General features: G+C 39.0%; 1 protein-coding gene across 1 annotated transcript in view; it reads left to right on the plus strand.

Annotated features, from left to right (window-relative positions):
• inppl1b (inositol polyphosphate phosphatase-like 1b) overlaps positions 1–25279 on the plus strand; it is a 57699-nt gene that overhangs the window by 20658 nt on the left and 11762 nt on the right. The window contains exons 11-22 of the mRNA XM_087799846.1: positions 406–508; positions 563–759; positions 1958–2075; positions 3914–4010; positions 4621–4759; positions 4815–4914; positions 6353–6441; positions 8703–8784; positions 9683–9772; positions 10889–11002; positions 11066–11154; positions 11225–11312. Of these exons, the coding sequence (XP_087655972.1) occupies positions 406–508; positions 563–759; positions 1958–2075; positions 3914–4010; positions 4621–4759; positions 4815–4914; positions 6353–6441; positions 8703–8784; positions 9683–9772; positions 10889–11002; positions 11066–11154; positions 11225–11312 (1306 nt within the window). The remainder of the gene's footprint in view (positions 1–405; positions 509–562; positions 760–1957; positions 2076–3913; positions 4011–4620; positions 4760–4814; positions 4915–6352; positions 6442–8702; positions 8785–9682; positions 9773–10888; positions 11003–11065; positions 11155–11224; positions 11313–25279) is intronic.

The following is a 25279-nucleotide window of genomic DNA, read 5'->3' on the forward strand; positions in this document are numbered from 1 at the left end:
CACACACACACACACCTACACACACACACACACCTACACACACACACACCTTCACACACACACACACACACACCTTCACACACACACACACACACACACACACCTTCACACACACACACCTACACACCTTCACACACACACACACACACACACATTAAAAAAACAACAGTTTAATGTTCATTTAAAAAGACTACGGTTAAACACAATCAAATATATTTTTGAATTTTTATAATTACAATATCATACTTTTTAAAATCACTTTGATTTAGTAAAACCAAAATCAGCTTTTTAATATAGAAATGATTGAATTACATCATTAAAAAAATAATGAAATACTTAAAAACATTTCCATAAAAAAGGTCAAAGGTCAAAGGTTAAAGAACTAAGACTCTGCTGCTCCTGCAGAAGTGCGAGGCCTTCTGTCGGCTCGTCCTCGTGACAAGGTCGCGTCACTCTCAGCCCGGCGACCCCGACCTCATCTCCGTGTTCGTGGGCACCTGGAACATGGGTACGCCTCAGACTCCGCCCACACCTTCCCGTCCTCACGCTGTCGTCCTCGCAGGTGGGTCTCCGCCCCCCCGCGGCCTGCCGTCCTGGCTCACCTGCCGCGGTCTGGGTCACACCCCGGACGACTCGGTGGCCCTGCTGCCCTACGACGTCTACGCTCTGGGGACCCAGGAGAACCCTCAGGGCGAGAAGGAGTGGACGGAGAACATCCGGGCGACTCTTCGCAGCTTCACCCACGTCGACTTCAAACAGGCGAGGAATCCTTTTGAAAGCTGTTAAAGCCACAATCAGTGTGATTTCAAAGGTGGTTTCTGGCGACCCCACTGTCAGAACAGTGTCACTGCAGCCTCAGTACATTTGTTTTTACAAGTTTAAAACTCTGGTTGAGTCAGTTTGTGGTTTTATCTTGTGGTCAAAAGTATCTTCATAGTTAAAGTCTGACCACTGATGTCAGTTTGGGGGTCACATGATACAGAGACGCTCTAGGCGGGTCAAAGTGACCCAATAAAAATGATGGTTAAAAGAATATCTAGAGATTATACAGTTATGACTGTTAAAAGTAAAACTATCATTACAGAAAATGTTTACAAATATAAATATGATATGAAATATATTATTAATTATAATTATTAGTAATAATAAATCATGTATTATAATAATAAATACAGTCAGAAAGAAAGAAAAACCATCTGGATCCACGAATAATTAGAAGGTTCATATTTTTGTTGATTTAAAGGGTTTTCTATGTAAAAAATAAACATTTTTAAATACTCTCTACGACTTTAGGGAGGAAAATAAATCAAAATATATTTCTGCAATTAAAACTTAAATTATGAATTATTGAAACAGACAATTTAAAAAAAATTAAGTTGAATATTTACTAAATTAAAAGTCAAATATTTAAAACTTTGTTTCTGGCTCTGGTCAGAACAGTGTAACTGCATTGTCATGGTTCCTGCTTTGCGCTGTTGCAATAAACTGCATGAACGTGTGTTTGACAAGATAAAGACTCTTGTTGAGTCACTTTGTGTTTTTATCTTTGGTCACTTTAGAAAAGTTTAAAAGGTTCAAATAAAAGCCAAAAGTTTGTTTGTATGAAAAAAAAACAACCAATAATAATATTAAAAATAATAATAATAATAAACAAAGTTACCATAAAGTTAAAATATAAGTTTATTTCAACCTATATTTTGATTTCACTCTGAAAACTATCGAAATCATCAGTCAGATGAATCCAGTGGACACTAGGGGGCAGTAAAGGTCCCTGAACTGAACACAAACTGGTAAAAACAACGAGGTCACAAGACAGTGTGAAAAACACCTTCTGATGACGTCACAGTATTCGGTTTACTTAAAAATGACATTTAATTAATTAGAGAAATTATTTATGTTCTTATCGATATAAAGTTAACTTAAGTTGATGTCTGTAATGCGCATGTCTGTCCTGCAGGTGGCAGTGCAGTCTCTCTGGAACATGAAGCTCGCGGTGTTTGTGAAGCCAGAGCATGAAGGTCGAGTTACGAACATCAACACGTCCTGCGTGAAGACTGGCCTCGGGAAGGCATTAGGTACACACAAGTACACACATGTACACACAAGTACACACAAGTACACACACATTTATACATGTACACACAAGTACACACATGTACACACATGTACACACAAGTACACACATGTACACACACATTTATACATGTACACACAAGTACACACATGTACACACATGTACACACAAGTACACACAAGTACACACAAGTACACACACATTTATACATGTACACACAAGTACACACATGTACACACATGTACACACATGTACACACAAGTACACACATGTACACACACATTTATACATGTACACACAAGTACACACATGTACACACATGTACACACATGTACACACAAGTACACACACATGTACACACACATTTATACATGTACACACAAGTACACACATGTACACACATGTACACACATGTACACACAAGTACACACATGTACACACATGTACACACAAGTACACACAAGTACACACATATGTACACACACACATGTACACACAAGTACACACAAGTACACACATGTACACACAAGTACACACACACATGTACACACAAGTACACACAAGTACACACATGTACACACAAGTACACACATGTACACACAAGTACACACATGTACACACAAGTACACACACACATGTACACACAAGTACACACAAGTACACACATGTACACACAAGTACACACATGTACACACAAGTACACACACACATGTACACACAAGTACACACAAGTACACACATGTACACACAAGTACACACATGTACACACAAGTACACACATGTACACACAAGTACACACACACATGTACACACAAGTACACACAAGTACACACATGTACACACAAGTACACACATGTACACACAAGTACACACATGTACACACAAGTACACACAAGTACACACATGTACACACAAGTACACACATGTACACACAAGTACACACATGTACACACATGTACACACAAGTACACACAAGTACACACATGTACACACAAGTACACACATGTACACACATGTACACACAAGTACACACATGTACACACATGTACACACAAGTACACACATGTACACACATGTACACACATGTACACACAAGTACACACATGTACACACAAGTACACACATGTACACACAAGTACACACAAGTACACACATGTACATACACATGTACACACAAGTACACACAAGTACACACATGTACACACACACGTACACACATGTACACACATGTACACACATGTACACACACATGTACACACATGTACACACACATGTACACACATGTACACACATGTACACACACATTTACACACACATGTACACACAAGTACACACATGTACACACAATTACACACATGTACACACAAGTACACACATGTACACACACACCTACACACACATGCACACGCACACACATGTACACACACACCTACACACACATGCACGCACATACACACCTACATGCAAACACTCACATGCACACACACACCTGCACACGCACTTGTGCACACACACACACACACACACACACAAACTAACATACTAACACACCCACTAACACACACACACCCATGCAAATATGCACACACACGCACACACATGTACACACACACACTAACACACACACACACACGTACACACACACACTAACACACTAACACACACACATACACACACACATGTACACACACACACATGTACACACACACACTAACACACACACCTACACACACATGCACGCATACACACACACACTCACATGCACACACACACCCGCACATGCACTTATGCACACAAACACACTAACACACCCAGTCTCACACACGTGTGTGTCGTCAGGTAACAAGGGAGCAGTAGGAGTGTCGTTTCTCTTCAACGGTTCTTCCTTCGGCTTCATCAACTGTCACCTGAGCTCAGGGAGTGACAAAGTTCTCAGGTGAGTCCAGGTGGACCTTCATCACACCTGCTGTGTGTCCGACACCTGCTGTGTGTCCACCACTGTTGTGTGTCCACCACTGTTGTGTGTCCACCACTGTTGTGTGTCCACCACTGCTGTGTGTCCACCACTGTTGTGTGTCCACCACTGTTGTGTGTCCACCACCTGTGTGTGTCCACCACCTGCTGTGTGTCCACCACTGTTGTGTGTCCACCACTGTTGTGTGTCCACCACCTGTGTGTGTCCACCACCTGTTGTGTGTCCACCACTGTTGTGTGTCCACCACCTGCTGTGTGTCCTCCACCTGCTGTGTGTCCGACACCTGCTGTGTGTCCACCACTGTTGTGTGTCCACCACTGTTGTGTGTCCACCACCTGTGTGTGTCCACCACTGTTGTGTCCACCACCTGTGTGTGTCCACCACTGTTGTGTCCACCACCTGCTGTGTGTCCACCACTGTTGTGTGTCCACCACTGTTGTGTGTCCACCACTGTTGTGTGTCCACCACCTGTGTGTGTCCACCACTGTTGTGTGTCCACCACTGTTGTGTATCCACCACTGTTGTGTCCACCACCTGTTGTGTGTCCACCACTGTTGTGTGTCCACCTCAGGAGGAACCACAACTTCGTGGACATCCTGCGCCTGCTGTCTCTGGGCGACAAGCATCTGAGCTGCTTCGACGTGAGCCTGAGGTTCCAGCACCTCTTCTGGTGTGGAGACCTCAACTACCGGCTGGACCTGGACGTGCAGGTGTGCGACGCTTCGCTGTTGTCGCCTCAACATCTCACGTGTGCGTCTCCACCAGGACATCCTGAAGCACGTGTCCAGGAGAGAGTTCCAGGAGCTCCTGTGCTCGGACCAGCTGACCCGGGAGAGGCTCAAGAGGAAGACCTTCCTCAACTTCAGTGCGTTTGATCTTCTGTCTCCTCAGGAACTTCTCATCGTTTCCATTTGAAATTTTATACAACATGTTTTTACGCAATTTTATTTCCCAACATTTCACAAAACATAGTTTTTTGGCATTCCAAGTATGGTCAGTTGCAATGGCAGCTGCGGGACAGCAGGGGGCAGATGTTTTCTGGGTCTGGCTTGTAAAAGAAACACAACTTCTGCACCACTGAGAGTGACAGTCCTTCAAAATGTTGGCTGATCCAGATGGTTATTCTGCAGACATTGAAATTCAAATGAAATGAACCAAGTTAATAAGCCTGGCTTTAAACTTCAATTAAAAACTTCAAATATAACTTAAAACTAAATTAAAACGAATATTTTCTGCACAATTACCTTTAAATCAACAAAATTATTTACCTTTAAATTGTTCGTGGATCCAGATGGTTTTTCTGAACATTACAGAAATGTAATCATTGCTTACTCGTCCTATTAACGATATTTATTTTTTATTATTATTAAATGAAACCAGAACAAAACCTTGTATATATGCATGACTGCGACTCTTATTTAAGACTTTTATTAGATTTAAAAATAAACAGTTAAAATGTCACATTTTAAAATTAATATTATCTAAATCCTTTGAATAATAATAAAAAATTAAGCTTCAATTTATTTGTGGATCCAGATGGTTTTTCTGAACATTACAGAAATGTAATCATTGCTTACTCGTCCTATCGAGGAAATTAATGTTTATTGTATTTTATTATTATTAAAAAACAAATCTTTAAGAAATGTTTTAGGCTAACTGTTCACGTTATTTAAAAACTTTTAATTTACTTTTATTAGTAACACAACCTAAAATAGAGCATTTTCAATTTTTTTTTTTTTTTACAGAGAAAACCTTTTAATTCTACAAAAATATGAACCTTCAAATTATTCGGGGATCCAGATGGTTTTTCTTAACATTACAAAAATTCAATCTTCTTTTCCTTTTGTCCAAATTTTCTTTTGATCCGTCTTTTTTTATCTATTTTTATTGTTTTCTAACAGACAAACCTCTTCATTGGAAGTTTTTTATATGTTTTAAATGAGATACATCTTTATTTATTTGTATTTTCAGTCTAATTTCTGTCTTTTTTAAATCATAGTTTGTCACATGATGTAATTAAGTAAAAAATATATATATATTATTTTATTTACATATTAATACGGACTAAATTAAGTAAATTAATGAAATATAAAGTTTCACGTCTGACAAATATTACATTTAGAAATATTTGCCACAATGTCTAGAAAACACAGAATAAAATGACATTATTATTGATTATTTTCATCATTTGTTTACTGCTCACCAGTTGATTTGAGTGTAAATTAAAATATATATATTTGATTACTGTGAAGAGAAAACATGTCTGACAGTAACTTCTCGTCTCCGTCCTCGTCGTCACGAAGAGGAAGAAAAGATCTCGTTTCCTCCGACGTATCGATACGAACGAGGCTCCAGAGATTGTTACCTTTGGCAGAAGTACAAGACCTCGGGTGTGAGTACCTCCAATACACACTTTCTCACACACCTGATAACAGTTCACACAACAAAACCACGTTTGGAAAACTGTCTTCACACCGAGTTCAAGCCCGAGTTAATATTTCTTTAATGTTTATTTTGAAAACTTATCTGCGTATCTTTACGTTCTGGGAGAGTCATGTGACCAAACTTGCATTAGTTTTACTAGGAAGTACTGAAGTACCTTTGAACACATGACAGAACTGACTCAGCCAGAGACTTTATCGTGTTGCAGTTACACTTCTCTGACACTAGGGGGAGACAGAGACACATTTTCCAAACTTCATATTGTTGCTTTAATAACAATAACTGATGAACTGGGAATGAAACTGAGATATATTTTCCTTTTCCAGCAATTTTATGTTTAAATTAAAACTTTTCGGTTTCAGTCTCTTGAGGAAACATTCAGTGTGGATTAATAAAATCTATCTAATCTAATCTAATCTAATCTAATCTAATCTAATCCAATAACTGTGAACCTTTTTCTTTCCTCAAGCTTTAGAAAACAATATTTATAATAACTGAATTTTGCCTTTGTACAGAGATGTTTAAAAAAAAAAGAAGCTGCTACTGGTTTCTACCTGTAAATAAAGTATTAATATATTTGATCATTAACTTAGTTACTATATAGTTTATATACCTAACTAACTATGTACATTTTTGTCATGACTAGGAGTGTGTATTGGAAATAATCTAGTAATAAGATATTTATCATGATACAACGATACAATATATAATATAAATAGTGATATTGTAGTAACAAGTATATATGTGTAGTATTGTCCAGTACTTGACTCTTGTGTTGTGATAGTGTAGGAACAAGGATATATGTGTAGTATTGTCCAGTACTTGACTCTTGTGTTGTGATAGTGTAGGAACAAGGATATATGTGTAGTATTGTCCAGTACTTGACTCTGGTGTTGTGATAGTGTAGTAACAAGGATATATGTGTAGTATTGTCCAGTACTTGACTCTGGTGTTGTGATAGTGTAGTAACAAGGATATATGTGTAGTATTGTCCAGTACTTGACTCTGGTGTTGTGATAGTGTAGTAACAAGTATATATGTGTAGTATTGTCCAGTACTTGACTCTGGTGTTGTGATAGTGTAGTAACAAGTATATATGTGTAGTATTGTCCAGTACTTGTCTCTGGTGTTGTGATAGTGTAGTAACAAGTATATATGTGTAGTATTGTCCAGTACTTGACTCTGGTGTTGTGATAGTGTAGTAACAAGGATATATGTGTAGTATTGTCCAGTACTTGACTCTGGTGTTGTGATAGTGTAGTAACAAGTATATATGTGTAGTATTGTCCAGTACTTGACTCTGGTGTTGTGATAGTGTAGTAACAAGGATATATGTGTAGTATTGTCCAGTACTTGACTCTGGTGTTGTGATAGTGTAGTAACAAGTATATATGTGTAGTATTGTCCAGTACTTGACTCTGGTGTTGTGATAGTGTAGTAACAAGTATATATGTGTAGTATTGTTCAGTACTTGACTCTGGTGTTGTGATAGTGTAGTAACAAGTATATATGTGTAGTATTGTCCAGTACTTGACTCTGGTGTTTTGATAGTGTAGTAACAAGTATATATGTGTAGTATTGTCCAGTACTTGACTCTGGTGTTGTGATAGTGTAGTAACAAGTATATATGTGTAGTATTGTCCAGTACTTGACTCTGGTGTTGTGATAGTGTAGTAACAAGGATATATGTGTAGTATTGTCCAGTACTTGACTCTGGTGTTGTGATAGTGTAGTAACAAGGATATATGTGTAGTATTGTCCAATACTTGACTCTGGTGTTGTGATAGTGTAGTAACAAGTATATATGTGTAGTATTGTCCAATACTTGACTCTGGTGTTGTGATAGTGTAGTAACAAGTATATATGTGTAGTATTGTCCAGTACTTGACTCTGGTGTTGTGATAGTATAGTAACAAGTATATATGTGTAGTATTGTCCAGTACTTGACTCTGGTGTTGTGATAGTATAGTAACAAGTATATATGTGTAGTATTGTCCAGTACTTGACTCTGGTGTTGTGATAGTGTAGTAACAAGTATATATGTTTGTTGAGAGGATTAAAATAAACTACACAACTTCTCCCCACAGACCCACAACATTCCACAAATGCATACTTCGAGTGTTTCCTAAAAAGCTTCTAAATTAAGCTCGAACGTCACGAACTAAACCTTGAATGTCGACACGAACGTCTCTCTCTGATGCTTCGCTGCAGGTTCGAGTCAACGTGCCGTCCTGGTGCGACAGGATCCTGTGGAGGTCGTACCCCGACACACACCTGCTGTGCACCTCCTACGGTAGCCTGGAAGTGACATCATCGTGTTTCAACTCTTCTAATGATGCTTTTCATCCAAATGTTGTTGTTATTTTCCATCATACAATTAATGGAAAATAATTATTTATTTATGTTCTCTGTTGAATCATTCGTATATTTGAAGTTGAATTAGATTTGATTGAATAATTGAATTAAAAAATATTTTCAGAATAAAATAATTTAATTCATGTAAAGTTTTATATTCTAATAATTAAGAAATAATTTTCTTAATTCAATATTTTGAATTTGTAGCCTTTAAAATGATATACAAGTTGGTATCATAGTGTCACCAGAAAATACTCATACCATAAATATATATGTAGATATAATACACAAACATTTTTAAATAAATATAATGTACAAAGATGAATTAAAATAAAATATATATATTGAATTTAGAAAACGTTAAGTATTGGAATTAGAATAATAAAATAAATATAATAATTATATTAGAATATATTATAATATATTTAAATAAAATATTTAATATTTTTTAAATATATTATAATATAATAAAATAAATCATATACAAAAAATGTGATATTCATATGATTAAATGTAATTGTTCAATAACAAAATGATTATAATGATTATAATGACATCATTTTAAATATATAATAATTATTATTCAAATAAACATGTAAAGCTTGAACAGAAACAACATTTAAATCCAAGTTAAATTGATTCAACTTCACTCAACGTCGTGAGAAGAACCTGAAGGTCACTGATCTGAGAGAACGACCTTGAGTCGTGACCTCGACGATAGAAAACATCTGCGAGTCCTTCAACGGTTCAGGGTCGAGTCTCAGGCGCTCCTTCCTCACCTGTTCATCACTGCCCTCCACTGACCTCTGACCTCTGACCTCTGACCCGCTCCACAGGCTGCACGGACGACGTCTTCACCAGCGACCACTCGCCCGTGTTCGCTACTTTCCAAGTGGGTGTGACGGCGAAGTCCAGCGTGAGATCAGGTGAGTCGTGAGCTGATGAAGGTTCGTGAAGGATCGTCGTTCAAACCAACGACCTTGAGTCTAAATAAATACTTTATTTCTCCAGTAAACTCGACTGACAGGAGCGTCTTAACGTGTGAAGTTACTTTTTTCAAAACAAACATTTTTTGTGGTACTCTGGCGTCACGTGTGTATCTGTCGCAGCATTTGTCAAAATAATAAACTTCATGAAGATATTAAAGTACGGATCATTGTGTACTTTTATATCTTCTCATGTATATTCAATAGCAATGAGCTCCACCAGGTGGCAGTAGCTTGTAGCAACTCACTAGCACAACACACTGCACAGAAGAACAAGAACAGCAGTGACATGTTCTAAATAAACCTAATAAATCTGATATATTAACATATTTTTTCCTTGTTGACATTATTATTAACTTATGTTCTTGTGCTGGGATCACGTGACCTCCTTGGCAGAGGTGATTAAAATAACGTGCAACTGGTTTCTGATGAAAATAAGAAAATAAAACCAGAGTCGTTTCCACGAAGAAATGTGACCAAATATTCAGATAAATAAAAGATGTTGAAAAATACAGTTTGAATTTGAGGTTTTTATTTTAAAAGGTATAAAAATATATAAACAAACAAAGGAATTTTACAAAACACAATAAAATATATAATATTAAAATAAAATAAATAAATGTACCCTCTTATAACATATAATAATAAATATAATAAGTAAATAAGTCATTTTTATTTATATAAAGCTTTTCCAGACTTTAATAATAAAAATAATAACCATGATAATAGTAATAATAATATAGATACTATATATATATATTTATTTTTCTGCATAAAGTGAACCTTTTTTTATTCATAATAGTAAATACTTTAGAAATAAAAGACAAGATAAATGAACATATACATAATTATATTAATATTAATGATCTTAAAATTAGAATAATTATAGATAAAGAATTATTATACATATATACTTTAATTTATATATTATTTTTTATATTCATTTTTTTAATTGGGGTCTAAAATAAAAATGTAAAACCATCAGTGAAACACGTTCTCTCGACACTAGAATGTAACGAAGTAACTAATATTTATTAATAAATTCAAATCCAACAGATGCAGGGTCAGGGGTCGAGCGAGCCTGGATCGAGCTGGAGGGCATGGAAGCCATCGTGAAGACGTCGAGCAAAGAAAAGTTCCTCATCGAGTTCCACTCGCCGTGTCTGGAAGGTTTGACTTCATGATCGTCCGACACGTTCCTCGAGCGTCAAACAAACCATGGATTCTCCGCAGAGACGCGGCGCTCCTTCGAGAACGACTCCCAGAGCTGCGACGTTCCCGGGTTCCTCAAGCTGGCCTGGTCCTTGAAGCAGCTCCCCAAGGTCGTGGTCTCACCTTCACTGTGGATTGTTTTCATCAGGATTTAAAACTTCTTTTCTTCATCTTCTGCAGCTTTTTCCAGTCAAGTCCGACATGGACTTCCTTCAGGACCAGCACCTGCTGCTGTCCGTCAAGTCCTGTGACGGGTTCGAGTCTTACGGTACTTTTGAAAACATGGATCATAATCTGACAATAATAATAATAATAATAATCTGAGTCAAGAAAATAATCCAATCATGTCATTAATTCAACGTTTCTTCGTGGAAGTGACAATGAATTCATTTAACAAATGTTGAAAATCTTATATTTAGATGTCAAATTATTATTTTTTTATAAATGAATTAAAACATTTTGAACATTTTCAAGATTAATGCGTTTTTTTACACATAGAGTTTGATAATATAATTCCTATTATTCAAAAATAAATTTTCTAAATTCAATTTTTTTTAATTTGTGGTCTTTTCAATTCAATATAAAAATGTTGAATTGCCGTGGAGTTATGATGTGATCATGTGATCGTCTGTGCGTCGCGTGATTGGCTGTAAGTTTGATTCAGTATCTCTGTGCTCTGTTGCTTTTGTCTGGAGACTCGACATAGAAGCGAATTCATTTATTTTTTATTATTTCAAAAAATCAATCTTTCAGTGTAGAAATGATTCAACAATAATTTCAACATTTTAGTAGAAAAATTCAATATGGAAAAAGTTCAACCCTGAAGGTTCTGGTGTCTTCATGTCTTCATGTCTTCATGTCTTCATGTCTTGATGTCTTCATGTCTTGATGTCTTCATGTCTTGATGTCTTCATGTCTTGATGTCTTCATGTCCTGATGTCTCGTTGTCTCCATGTCTGCATGTCTTCATGTCCTGATGTCTTCATGTCTTCATGTCTTCATGTCCTGATGTCTTCATGTCTTCATGTCCTGATGTCTTGTTGTCTCGATGTCTTCATGTCCTGATGTCTCGTTGTCTCCATGTCTCCATGTCTTCATGTCTTCATGTCCTGATGTCTCGTTGTCTCGATGTCTTCATGTCTTCATGTCCTGTTGTCTCGATGTCTTCATGTCTTCATGTCCTGATGTCTTCATGTCTTCATTCTTCATGTCTTGATGTCTCGATGTCTTCATGTCTTCATGTCCTGATGTCTTCATGTCTTCATTCTTCATGTCTTCATGTCTTCATGTCTTCATGTCCTGATGTCTTCATGTATTCATGTCTTCATTCTTCATGTCCTGATGTCTTCATGTCTTCATTCTTCATGTCTTCATGTCCTGATGTCCTGATGTCCTGGTTCTGGTGTCTTGATGTCTTGATGTCTTGATGTCTTGATGTCCTGATGTCTTCATGTCTTCATGTCTTCATGTCTTCATGTCCTGATGTCTTGTTGTCTCCATGTCTCCATGTCTTCATGTCCTGATGTCTTCATCTCTTCATGTCCTGATGTCTTCATGTCTTCATGTCCTGATGTCTTGTTGTCTCAATGTCTTCATGTCTTCATGTCCTGATGTCTTCATGTCCTGATGTCTCGTTGTCTCGATGTCTCCATGTCTTCATGTCTTCATGTCTTCTTTCTTCATGTCTTCATGTCTTCATCTCTTCATGTCTTCATGTCTTCATGTCTCATTGTCTCGATGTCTCTATGTCTTCATGTCTTCATTCTTCAGGTCTTCATGTCTTCATGTCCTGATGTCTCGTTGTCTCGTTGTCTCGATGTCTTCATGTCCTGATGTCTCGTTGTCTCGATGTCTTCATGTCTTCATGTCCTCATGTCTTCATGTCTTCATGTCTTCATGTCCTGATGTCTCGTTGTCTCGATGTCTCAATGTCTTCATGTCTTCATGTCTTCATGTCCTGATGTCTCGTTGTCTCGATGTCTAGATGTCTTCATGTCTTCATGTCCTGATGTCTCGTTGTCTCGATGTCTTCATGTCTTCATGTCCTGATGTCTCGTTGTCTCGATGTCTTCATGTCTTCATGTCCTCATGTCTTCATGTCTTCATTCTTCATGTCTTGATGTCTCGTTGTCTTGATGTCTTCATGTCTTCATGTCCTGATGTCTTCATGTCTTCATTCTTCATGTCTTCATGTCTTCATGTCCTGATGTCTTCATGTCTTCATGTCTTCATTCTTCATGTCCTGATGTCCTGATGTCTTCATGTCTTCATGTCTTCATGTCTCCATGTCTTCATGTCTTCATTCTTCATGTCTTCATGTCTTCATGTCCTGATGTCTTCATGTCTTCATGTCTTCATTCTTCATGTCTTCATGTCCTGATGTCTTCATGTCTTCATGTCCTGATGTCTTCATGTCCTGATGTCTTCATGTCTTCATGTCCTGATGTCTTCATGTCTTCATGTCTTCATGTCTCCATGTCTTCATGTCTTCATGTCCTGATTTCTTCATGTCTTCATGTCTCCATGTCTTGATGTCTTCATGTCCTGATGCTTCATGTCTTCATGTCTTCATGTCTTCATGTCTCCATATGTCTTCATGTCTTCATGTCTTCATGTCTCCATGTCTCTATGTCTCCATGTCTTCATGTCCTGATGTCCTCATTCTTCATGTCTTCATGTCCTGATGTCTTCATGTCTTCATGTCTTCATGTCCTGATGTCTTCATTCTTCATGTCTTCATGTCCTGATGTCTTCATGTCTTCATGTCTCTATGTCTTCATGTCTTCATGTCCTGATGTCTTCATGTCTTCATGTTCTGATTTCTTCATGTCTTCATGTCTCCATGTCTTGATGTCTTCATGTCTTCATGTCTCCATGTCTTCATGCCTTTATGTCTTCATGTCTCCATGTCTCCATGTCTTGATGTCTTGATGTCCTGATGTCTCGTTGTCTCCATGTCTCCATGTCTTCATGTCCTGATGTCTTCATGTCTTCATGTCCTGATGTCTTCATGTCTTCATGTCCTGATGTCTTGTTGTCTCGATGTCTTCATGTCTTCATTCTTCATGTCTTCATGTCTTCATGTCTTCATGTCCTGATGTCTCGTTGTCTCGATGTCTTCATGTCTTCATGTCCTGTTGTCTCGATGTCTTCATGTCTTCATGTCCTGATGTCTTCATGTCTTCATGTCTTCATGCCTTTATGTCTTCATGTCTCCATGTCTCCATGTCTTGATGTCTTCATGTCCTGATGTCTCGTTGTCTCCATGTCTCCATGTCTTCATGTCCTGATGTCTTCATGTCTTCATGTCCTGATTTCTTCATGTCTTCATGTCTCCATGTCTTGATGTCTTCATGTCCTGATGCTTCATGTCTTCATGTCTTCATGTCTCCATATGTCTTCATGTCTTCATGTCTTCATGTCTCCATGTCTCTATGTCTCCATGTCTTCATGTCCTGATGTCTTCATTCTTCATGTCTTCATGTCCTGATGTCTTCATGTCTTCATGTCCTGATGTCTTCATTCTTCATGTCTTCATGTCCTGATGTCCTGATGTCTTCATGTCTCTATGTCTTCATGTCTTCATGTCCTGATGTCTTCATGTCTTCATGTTCTGATTTCTTCATGTCTTCATGTCTCCATGTCTCCATGTCTTGATGTCTTCATGTCTTCATGTCTCCATGTCTTCATGCCTTTATGTCTTCATGTCTCCATGTCTCCATGTCTTGATGTCTTCATGTCCTGATGTCTCGTTGTCTCCATGTCTCCATGTCTTCATGTCCTGATGTCTTCATGTCTTCATGTCTTCATGTCCTGATGTCTTGTTGTCTCGATGTCTTCATGTCCTGATGTCTTCATGTCTTCATGTCCTGATGTCTCGTTGTCTCCATGTCTCCATGTCTCCATGTCTTCATGTCTTCATGTCCTGATGTCTCGTTGTCTCGATGTCTTCATGTCTTCATTCTTCATGTCTTCATGTCTTCATGTCTTCATGTCTTCATGTCTTCATGTCCTGATGTCTCGTTGTCTCGATGTCTTAATGTCTTCATGTCCTGTTGTCTCGATGTCTTCATGTCCTGATGTCTTCATGTCTTCATTCTTCATGTCTTGATGTCTCGATGTCTTCATGTCTTCATGTCCTGATGTCTTCATGTCTTCATTCTTCATTCTTCATGTCTTCATGTCTTCATGTCTTCATTCTTCATGTCCTGATGTCTTCATGTCTTCATTCTTCATGTCTTCATTCTTCATGTCTTCATGTCCTGATGTCCTGATGTCCTGGTTCTGGTGTCTTGATGTCTTGATGTCTTGATGTCCTGATGTCTTCATGTCTTCATGTCTTCATGTCCTGATGTCTCGTTGTCTCGATGTCTCCATGTCTTCATGTCCTGATGTCTTCATCTCTTCATGTCCTGATGTCTTCATGTCTTCATGTCCTGATGTCTTGTTGTCTCAATGTCTTCATGTCTTCATGTCTTCATGTCCTGATGTCTTCATGTCCTGATGTCTCGTTGTCTCGATGTCTCCATGTCTTCATGTCTTCATGTCTTCATGTCTTCATGTCTTCATGTCTTCATTCTTCATGTCTTCATCTCTTCATGTCTTCATGTCTCGTTGTCTCGATGTCTTCATGTCTTCATGTCTTCATTCTTCATGTCTTCATGTCCTGATGTCTCGTTGTCTCGTTGTCTCGATGTCTTCATGTCCTGATGTCTCGTTGTCTCGATGTCTTCATGTCTTCATGTCCTCATGTCTTCATGTCTTCATGTCTTCATGTCCTGATGTCTCGTTGTCTCGATGTCTCGATGTCTCGATGTCTTCATGTCTTCATGTCTTCATGTCCTGATGTCTCGTTGTCTCGATGTCTAGATGTCTTCATGTCTTCATTCTTCATGTCTTCATGTCTTCATGTCTTCATGTCCTGATGTCTCATTGTCTCGATGTCTTCATGTCTTCATGTCTTCATGTCTTCATGTCCTGATGTCTCGTTGTCTCGATGTCTTCATGTCTTCATGTCCTCATGTCTTCATGTCTTCATTCTTCATGTCTTGATGTCTCGTTGTCTTCATGTCTTCATGTCTTCATGTCCTGATGTCTTCATGTCTTCATTCTTCATGTCTTCATGTCTTCATGTCCTGATGTCTTCATGTCTTCATGTCTTCATGAATCACCAACCATTGATCACCAGATCCTGCTGAGAAGACTAAGGGATGAAGTGGGACTGTCTGGGTCTGTGTTAGAATGGTTCTCATCTTACCTTTCTGGGCGCAGTTTTAGTGTATCTGCCAATCAAATGAGGTCTGAATCGGCAGATCTGTTGTGTGGAGTCCCTCAAGGTTCTGTTCTGGGTCCTTTATTGTTTTTGCTGTACTTGATTCCCCTTGGTAAAATCATTCAGAGATTTCCAGATGTTTCTTATCACATTTTTGCTGATGACATCCAGCTCTACTGCTCTTTTGACCCAACTGAGCCCCAAAGGCTGAACAGCTTAGTCAATTGTTTGCTAGAAATCAAACAATGAGTGAAAACACTTTACAGCTTAATGTGGACAAAACTGAAACTCTGGTGATGCTCCTGATGATACGATTCCAGGGTTGAGTCAGTACTTGGGTGACTTAGGTCAGTCTGTCAAACTGAGCCTGAGAAACCTGGGTGTTGTATTTGATAAAGACATGTCTCTTGTTCAACACTGTAGAAAACTGACCAGAAACTGTTTCCTTCAACTGAGAAAAATCTCTAAACTTAGGAAAATGCTGTCACAACATGATCTGGATCTTATAATCCATGCGTTTGTTTCTTCTTGTCTGGACTATTGTAACAGTTTGTTTTCATGTCTTAACAAGAAGGATCGTCTCATCTGCAGTTGATTCAGAATTCTGACCCGCTCTAGTAGAAGAACTCACATTTCTCCGGTCCTTAAAACTCTTCACTGGCTTCCAGTTTCTTTCAGGATCAACTTTAAAATTCTGGTTCTTACTTTCAGAGCTATTCATGGTCAGGCTCCTCCTTACATCACTGATCTGATCCAGCCTTACACCCCAGCTCGGGCTCTGAGGTCTGTGGATCAGAATCTACTTATGGTTCCACGCACACGGCTCAGGACCAGAGGAGAGAAATCTTTTCAGGCTGTTGCTCCTAAGCTTTGGAACAATCTTCTCTCTCTTTGCTCTTGATGATCTACTGACTCCTTTAAGAAACATCTTAAGACGTTTCTATTTGTTCAGGCTTTTCCTTGAATTTCTCGAACTCCTGTGTTGTTCTCAGTATTATCTTGATCTTTGAAGTATGTACTGTTTTGAGTATTGTTTTGATTGTTAAAGCGCTTTGTGACCCTGGTCTCGAAAAGCGCTATATAAATAAATATATATTACTTACTTACTTACTTACTTCATTCTTCATTTCCTGATGTCCTGATGTCCTGATGTCTTCATGTCTTCATGTCTTCATGTCTCCATGTCTTCATGTCTTCATGTCCTGATGTCTTCATGTCTTCATGTCTCCATGTCTTCATGTCTTCATGTCTTCATTCTTCATGTCTTCATGTCTTCATGTCCTGATGTCTTCATGTCTTCATTCTTCATGTCTTCATTCTTCATGTCTTCATGTCCTGATTTCTTCATGTCTTCATGTCCTGATGTCTTCATGTCCTGATGTCTTCATGTCTTCATGTCCTGATGTCTTCATGTCTTCATGTCTTCATGTCTCCATGTCTTCATGTCTTCATGTCCTGATTTCTTCATGTCTTCATGTCTTCATGTCTCCATGTCTTGAAGTCTTCATGTCCTGATGTCTTCATGTCTTCATGTCTTCATGTCTTCATGTCTCCATATGTCTTCATGTCTTCATGTCTTCATGTCTCCATGTCTCCATGTCTCTATGTCTCCATGTCTTCATGTCCTGATGTCTTCATTCTTCATGTCTTCATGTCCTGATGTCTTCATGTCTTCATGTCCTGATGTCTTCATTCTTCATGTCTTCATGTCCTGATGTCTTCATGTCTTCATGTCTCTATGTCTTCATGTCTTCATGTCCTGATGTCTTCATGTCTTCATGTCCTGATTTCTTCATGTCTTCATGTCTCCATGTCTTGATGTCTTCATGTCTCCATGTCTTCATGCCTTTATGTCTTCATGTCTCCATGTCTCCATGTCTTGATGTCTTCATGTCTTCATGTCTCCATGTCTTCATGACCTGATGTCTTCATGTCTTCATGTCTTCATTCTTCATGTCTTCATGTCCTGATGACTTCATGTCTTCATGTCTTCATGTCATCATGTCTCCATGTCTCCATGTCTTCATGTCTCCATGTCTTCATGTCTTCATGTCTTCATGTCTTCATTCTTGTCTTCATGTCCTGATGTCTTCATGTCTTCATGTCTTCATGTCTTCATGTCCTGATGTCTTCATGTCTTCATGTCTCCATGTCTCCATGTCTTCATGTCTTCATGTCTTTATTCTTGTCTTCATGTCCTGATGTCTTCATGTCTTCATGTCTTCATGTCTTCATGTCCTGATGTCTTCATGTCTTCATTCTTGTCTTCATGTCCTGATGTCTTCATGTCTCCATGTCTTCATGTCTTCATGTCCTGATGTCTTCATGTCTTCATATCTTCATGTCTCCATGTCTCCATGTCTCCATGTCTTCATGTCTTCATTCTTCATGTCTTCATGTCTCTATGTCTTCATGTCTTCATGTCTCCATGTCTTCATGTCCTGATGTCCTGATGTCTTCATGTCTTCATTCTTCATGTCTTCATGACCTGATGTCTTCATGTCTTCATGTCTTCATTCTTCATGTCTTCATGTCCTGATGTCTTCATGTCTTCATGTCTCCATGTCTCCATGTCTTCATGTCTCCATGTCTTCATGTCTTCATTCTTGTCTTCATGTCCTGATGTCTTCATGTCTTCATGTCCTGATGTCTTCATTCTTGTCTTCATGTCCTGATGTCTTCATGTCTTCATGTCTCCGTGTCTTCATGTCTTCATGTCTTCATGTCCTGATGTCCTGATGTCTTCATTCTTGTCTTCATGTCCTGATGTCTTCATGTCTTCATGTCTCCATGTCTTCATGTCTTCATGTCCTGATGTCTTCATGTCTTCATGTCTTCATGTCTCCATGTCTCCATGTCTTCATGTCTTCATGTCTTCATGTCTCCATGTCTTCATGTCCTGATGTCTTCATGTCTTCATGTCTCCATGTCTCCATGTCTTCATGTCTTCATGTCCTGATGTCATGTCTTCATGTCTTCATGTCCTGATGTCTTCATGTCTTCATGTCTTCATGTCTTCATGTCTTCATGTCTCCATGTCTTCATGTCTTCATGTCTTCATGTCCTGATGTCTTCATTCTTGTCTTCATGTCCTGATGTCTTCATGTCTTCATGTCTCCATGTCTTCATGTCTTCATGTCCTGATGTCTTCATGTCTTCATGTCTTCATGTCTTCATGTCTCCATGTCTTCATGTCCTGATGTCTTCATGTCTTCATGTCTTCATGTCTCCATGTCTTCATGTCTTCATGTCCTGATGTCATGTCTTCATGTCTTCATGTCTTCATGTCCTGATGTCTTCATGTCTTCATGTCTTCATGTCTCCATGTCTTCATGTCTTCATTCTTCATGTCTTCATGACCTGAAGTCATGTCTTCATGTCTTCATGTCTTCGTGTCTTCATGTCTTCATGTCTTCATGTCTTCATGTCTTCATTCTTCATGTCTTCATGTCCTGATGTCTTCATGTCTTCATGTCTTCATGTCTCCATGTCTTCATGTCCTGATTTCTTCATGTCTTCATGTCTCCATGTCTCCATGTCTTCATGTCTTCATGTCTCCATGTCTCCATGTCTTCATGTCCTGATGTCTTCATGTCCTGATGTCTTCATGTCTTCATGTCTTCATGTCTTCATGTCTTCATGTCTTCATGTCTTCATGTCCTGATGTCTTCATGTCTTCATGTCCTGATGTCTTCATGTCTTCATTCTTCATGTCTTCATGTCTATATGTCTTCATGTCTTCATGTCTCCATGTCTTCATGTCTTCATGTCCTGATGTCATGTCTTCATGTCTTCATGTCCTGATGTCTTCATGTCTTCATGTCTTCATGTCTTCATGTCTTCATGTCCTGATGTCTTCATGTCTTCATGTCTCCATGTCTTCATGTCTTCATGTCTCCATGTCTCCATGTCTTCATGTCCTGATTTCTTCATGTCTTCATGTCTCCATGTCTCCATGTCTTCATGTCTTCATGTCTCCATGTCTCCATGTCTTCATGTCCTGATGTCTTCATGTCCTGATGTCTTCATGTCTTCATGTCTTCATGTCCTGATGTCTTCATGTCTTCATGTCTTCATGTCTTCATGTCCTGATGTCTTCATGTCTTCATTCTTCATGTCTTCATGTCTCTATGTCTTCATGTCTTCATGTCTCCATGTCTTCATGTCTTCATGTCCTGATGTCATGTCTTCATGTCTTCATGTCCTGATGTCTTCATGTCTTCATGTCTTCATGTCCTGATGTCTTCATGTCTTCATTTTTCATGTCTTCATGTCTCTATGTCTTCATGTCTTCATGTCTCCATGTCTTCATGTCCTGATGTCATGTCTTCATGTCCTGATGTCTTCATGTCTTTATGTCTTCATGTCCTGATGTCTTCATGTCTTCATGTCTTCATGTCTTCATGTCTCCATGTCTTCATGTCTTCATGTCCTGATTTCTTCATGTCTTCATGTCTCCATGTCTTGATGGCTTCATGTCCTGATGTCCTGTTTCCTGATGTCTTCATGTCTTAATGTCTTCATGTCTTCATGTCTCCATGTCTCCATGTCTTCATGTCTTCATGTCTTCATGTCTCCATGTCTTCATGTCCTCATGTCTCCATGTCTTCATGTCTTCATTCTTCTTGTCTTCATGTCTTCATGTCCTGATGTCTTCATGTCTTCATGTCTTCATTCTTTATGTCTTCATGTCCTGATGTCTTCATGTCTCCATGTCTTCATGTCTTCATGTCCTGATGTCTTCATGTCTTCATGTCCTGATGTCTTCATGTCTTCATGTCTTCATGTCCTGATGTCTTCATGTCTTCATGTCTCCATGTCTTCATGTCTTCATGTCTCCATGTCTTCATGTCTTCATGTCCTGATTTCTTCATGTCTTCATGTCTCCATGTCTTCACGTCTTCATGTCTTCATGCCTTCATGTCTTCATGTCTTCATGTCTTCATGTCTCCATGTCTCTATGTCTCTATGTCTTCATTTCCTGATGTCTTCATGTCTTCATGTCTTCATGTCCCGATTTCTTCATGTCTTCATGTCTTCATGTCTCCATGTCTTCACGTCTTCATGTCTTCATGTCTCCATGTCTTCATGTCTTCATGTCTTCATGTTTTCATGTCTTCATGTCTCCATGTCTTCATGTCTTTATGTCTTCATTCTTCATGTCTTCATGTCCTGATGTACTGATGTCCTGATGTCCTGATGTCTTCATTTCTTCCTGTCTTCATGTCTTCGTGTCCTGATGTCCTGATGTCCTGATGTCTTCATGTCTTCATGTCTCCATGTCTCCATGTCTTCACGTCTTCATGTCCCCATGTCTTCATGTCTTCATGTCCTGATTTCTTCATGTCTTCATGTCTCCATGTCTTCATTATTCATGTCTTCATGTCCTGATGTCTTCATGTCTTCATGTCTTCATTCTTCATGTCTTCATTCTTCATGTCTTCATTCTTCATGTCTTCATGTCTCTATGTCTTCATGTCTTCATGTCTTCATGTCCTGATGTCATGTCTTCATGTCTTCATGTCCTGATGTCTTCATGTCTTCATGTCCTGATGTCTTCATGTCTTCATGTCTTCATGTCTCCATGTCTTCATGTCTTCATGTCCTGATTTCTTCATGTCTTCATGTCTCCATGTCTTGATGTCTTCATGTCCTGATGTCCTCTTTCCTGATGTCTTCATGTCTTAATGTCTTCATGTCTTCATGTCTCCATGTCTCCATGTCTTCATGTCTTCATGTCTTCATGTCTCCATGTCTCCATGTCTTCATGTCCTGACGTCTTCATGTCTTCATGTCTCCATGTCTTCATGTCTTCATGTCTTCATGTCTTTATTCTTCATGTCTTCATGTCTTCATGTCCTGATGTCTTCATGTCTTCATGTCTTCATTCTTTATGTCTTCATGTCCTGATGTCTTCATGTCTCCATGTCTTCATGTCTTCATGTCCTGATGTCTTCATGTCTTCATGTCTTCATGTCCTGATGTCTTCATGTCTTCATGTCCTGATGTCTTCACGTCTTCATGTCTTCATGTCTCCATGTCTTCATGTCTTCATGTCTCCATGTCTTCATGTCTTCATGTCCTGATTTCTTCATGTCTCCATGTCTTCATGTCCTGATGTCTTCATGTCTCCATGTCTTCACGTCTTCATGTCTTCATGTCTTCATGTCTTCATGTCCTGATGTCTTCATGTCTTCATGTCCTGATGTCTTCATGTCTTCATGTCTTCATGTCCTGATGTCTTCACGTCTTCATGTCTTCATGTCTCCATGTCTTCATGTCTTCATGTCTCCATGTCTTCATGTCTTCATGTCCTGATTTCTTCATGTCTCCATGTCTTCATGTCCTGATGTCTTCATGTCTCCATGTCTTCACGTCTTCATGTCTTCATGTCTTCATGTCTTCATGTCTCCATGTCTCTATGTCTTCATGTCTTCATGTCCTGATGTCTTTATGTCTTCATGTCCCGATTTCTTCATGTCTTCATGTCTTCATTTCCTGATGTCTTCATGTCTTCATGTCTCCATGTCTTCACGTCTTCATGTCTTCATGTCTTCATGTCTCAGTTGTCTTCATGTCTTCATGTCCTGATGTACTGATGTCCTGATGTCTTCATGTCTTCCTGTCTTCATGTCTTCGTGTCCTGATGTCCTGATTTCTTCATGTCTTCATGTCTCCATGTCTCCATGTCTTCATGTCTTCATGTCCCCATGTCTTCATGTCTTCATGTCCTGATTTCTTCATGTCTTCATGTCTCCATGTCTTCATTATTCATGTCTTCATGTCCTGATGTCTCCATGTCTTCATGTCTTCATGTCCTGATGTACTGATGTCCTGATGTCTTCATGTCTTCCTGTCTTCATGTCTTCGTGTCCTGATGTCCTGATTTCTTCATGTCTTCATGTCTCCATGTCTCCATGTCTTCATGTCTTCATGTCCCCATGTCTTCATGTCTTCATGTCCTGATTTCTTCATGTCTTCATGTCTCCATGTCTTCATTATTCATGTCTTCATGTCCTGATGTCTTCATGTCTTCATGTCTTCATGTCTTCATGTCTTCATGTCTCCATGTCTCTATGTCTTCATGTCTTCATGTCCTGATGTCTTTATGTCTTCATGTCCCGATTTCTTCATGTCTTCATGTCTTCATTTCCTGATGTCTTCATGTCTTCATGTCTCCATGTCTTCACGTCTTCATGTCTTCATGTCTTCATGTCTCCATGTCTTCATGTCTTCATGTCCTGATGTACTGATGTCCTGATGTCTTCATGTCTTCCTGTCTTCATGTCTTCGTGTCCTGATGTCCTGATTTCTTCATGTCTTCATGTCTCCATGTCTCCATGTCTTCATGTCTTCATGTCCCCATGTCTTCATGTCTTCATGTCCTGATTTCTTCATGTCTTCATGTCTCCATGTCTTCATTATTCATGTCTTCATGTCCTGATGTCTTCATGTCTTCATGACCTGATGTCTTCATGTCTTCATGTCTTCATTCTTCATGTCTTCATGTCCTGATGTCTTCATGTCTCCATGTCTTCATGTCTTCATGTCCTGATGTCTTCATGTCTTCATGTCTTCGTGTCCTGATGTCCTGATGTCCTGATGTCTCCATGTCTCCATGTCTCCATGTCTTCATGTCTTCATGTCTTCATGTCCTGATGTCTTCATGTCTTCATGTCTCCATGTCTTCATGTCTTCATGTCCTGATGTCTTCATGTCTTCATTCTTCATGTCTTCATGACCTGATGTCTTCATGTCTTCATGTCTTCATGTCTTCATTCTTCATGTCTTCATGTCTCCATGTCTCCATGTCTTCATGTCTTCATGTCTCCATGTCTTCCTTTCTCCATGTCTTCATGTCTTCATGTCCTGATTTCTTCATGTCTTCATGTCTCCATGTCTTCATGTCCTGATGTCTTCATGTCTCCATGTCTTCATGTCCTGATTTCTTCATGTCTTCATGTCTCCATGTCTTCATGTCTTCATGTCCTGATGTCTTCATGTCTTCATGTCTCCATGTCTCCATGTCTTCATGTCTCCATGTCCTGATGTCTTCATGTCTTCATGTCTTCATGTCTCCGTGTCTCCATGTCTTCATGTCCTGATGTCCTGATGTCCTGATGTCTTCATGTCTTCATGTCTTCATGTCTTCATGTCTCCATGTCTCCATGTCTCCATGTTTTCATGTCTCCATGTCTTCATGTCTTCATGTCTTCATTCTTCATGTCTTCATGTCCTGATGTCCTGATGTCCTGATGTCCTGATGTCCTGATGTCTTCATGTCTTCATGTCTCCATGTCTCCATGTCTCCATGTTTTCATGTCTCCATGTCTTCATGTCTTCATGTCTTCATGTTTTCATGTCTTCATGTCTCCATGTCTCCATGTCTTCATGTCTCCATGTCTCCATGTCTCCATGTCTTCATGTCTTCATGTCCTGATGTCCTGATGTCCTGATGTCCTGATGTCTTCATGTCTTCATGTCTCCATGTCTTCATGTCTTCATGTCTTCATGTCTTCATGTCTTCATGTTTTCATGTCTTCATGTCTCCATGTCTTCATGTCTTCATGTCTCCATGTCTTCATGTCTTCATGTCTTCATGTCCTGATGTCTTCATGTCTTCATGTCTTCGTGTCCTGATGTCCTGATGTCTTCATGTCTTCATGTCTCCATGTCTCCATGTCTTCATGTCTTCATGTCCTGATGTCTTCATGTCTTCATGTCCTGATGTCTTCATGTCTTCATGTCTTCATTCTTCATGTCTTCATGACCTGATGTCTTCATGTCTTCATGTCTTCATTCTTCATGTCTTCATGTCTCCATGTCTCCATGTCTTCATGTCTTCATGTCTCCATGTCTTCATGTCTTCCTTTCTCCATGTCTTCATGTCTTCATGTCCTGATTTCTTCATGTCTTCATGTCTCCATGTCTTCATGTCCTGATGTCTTCATGTCCTGATGTCT

This window comes from Callionymus lyra, chromosome 9 (genome assembly GCF_982586985.1).
Source record: "Callionymus lyra chromosome 9, fCalLyr1.hap1.1, whole genome shotgun sequence".
Taxonomy (NCBI): domain Eukaryota; kingdom Metazoa; phylum Chordata; class Actinopteri; order Syngnathiformes; family Callionymidae; genus Callionymus; species Callionymus lyra.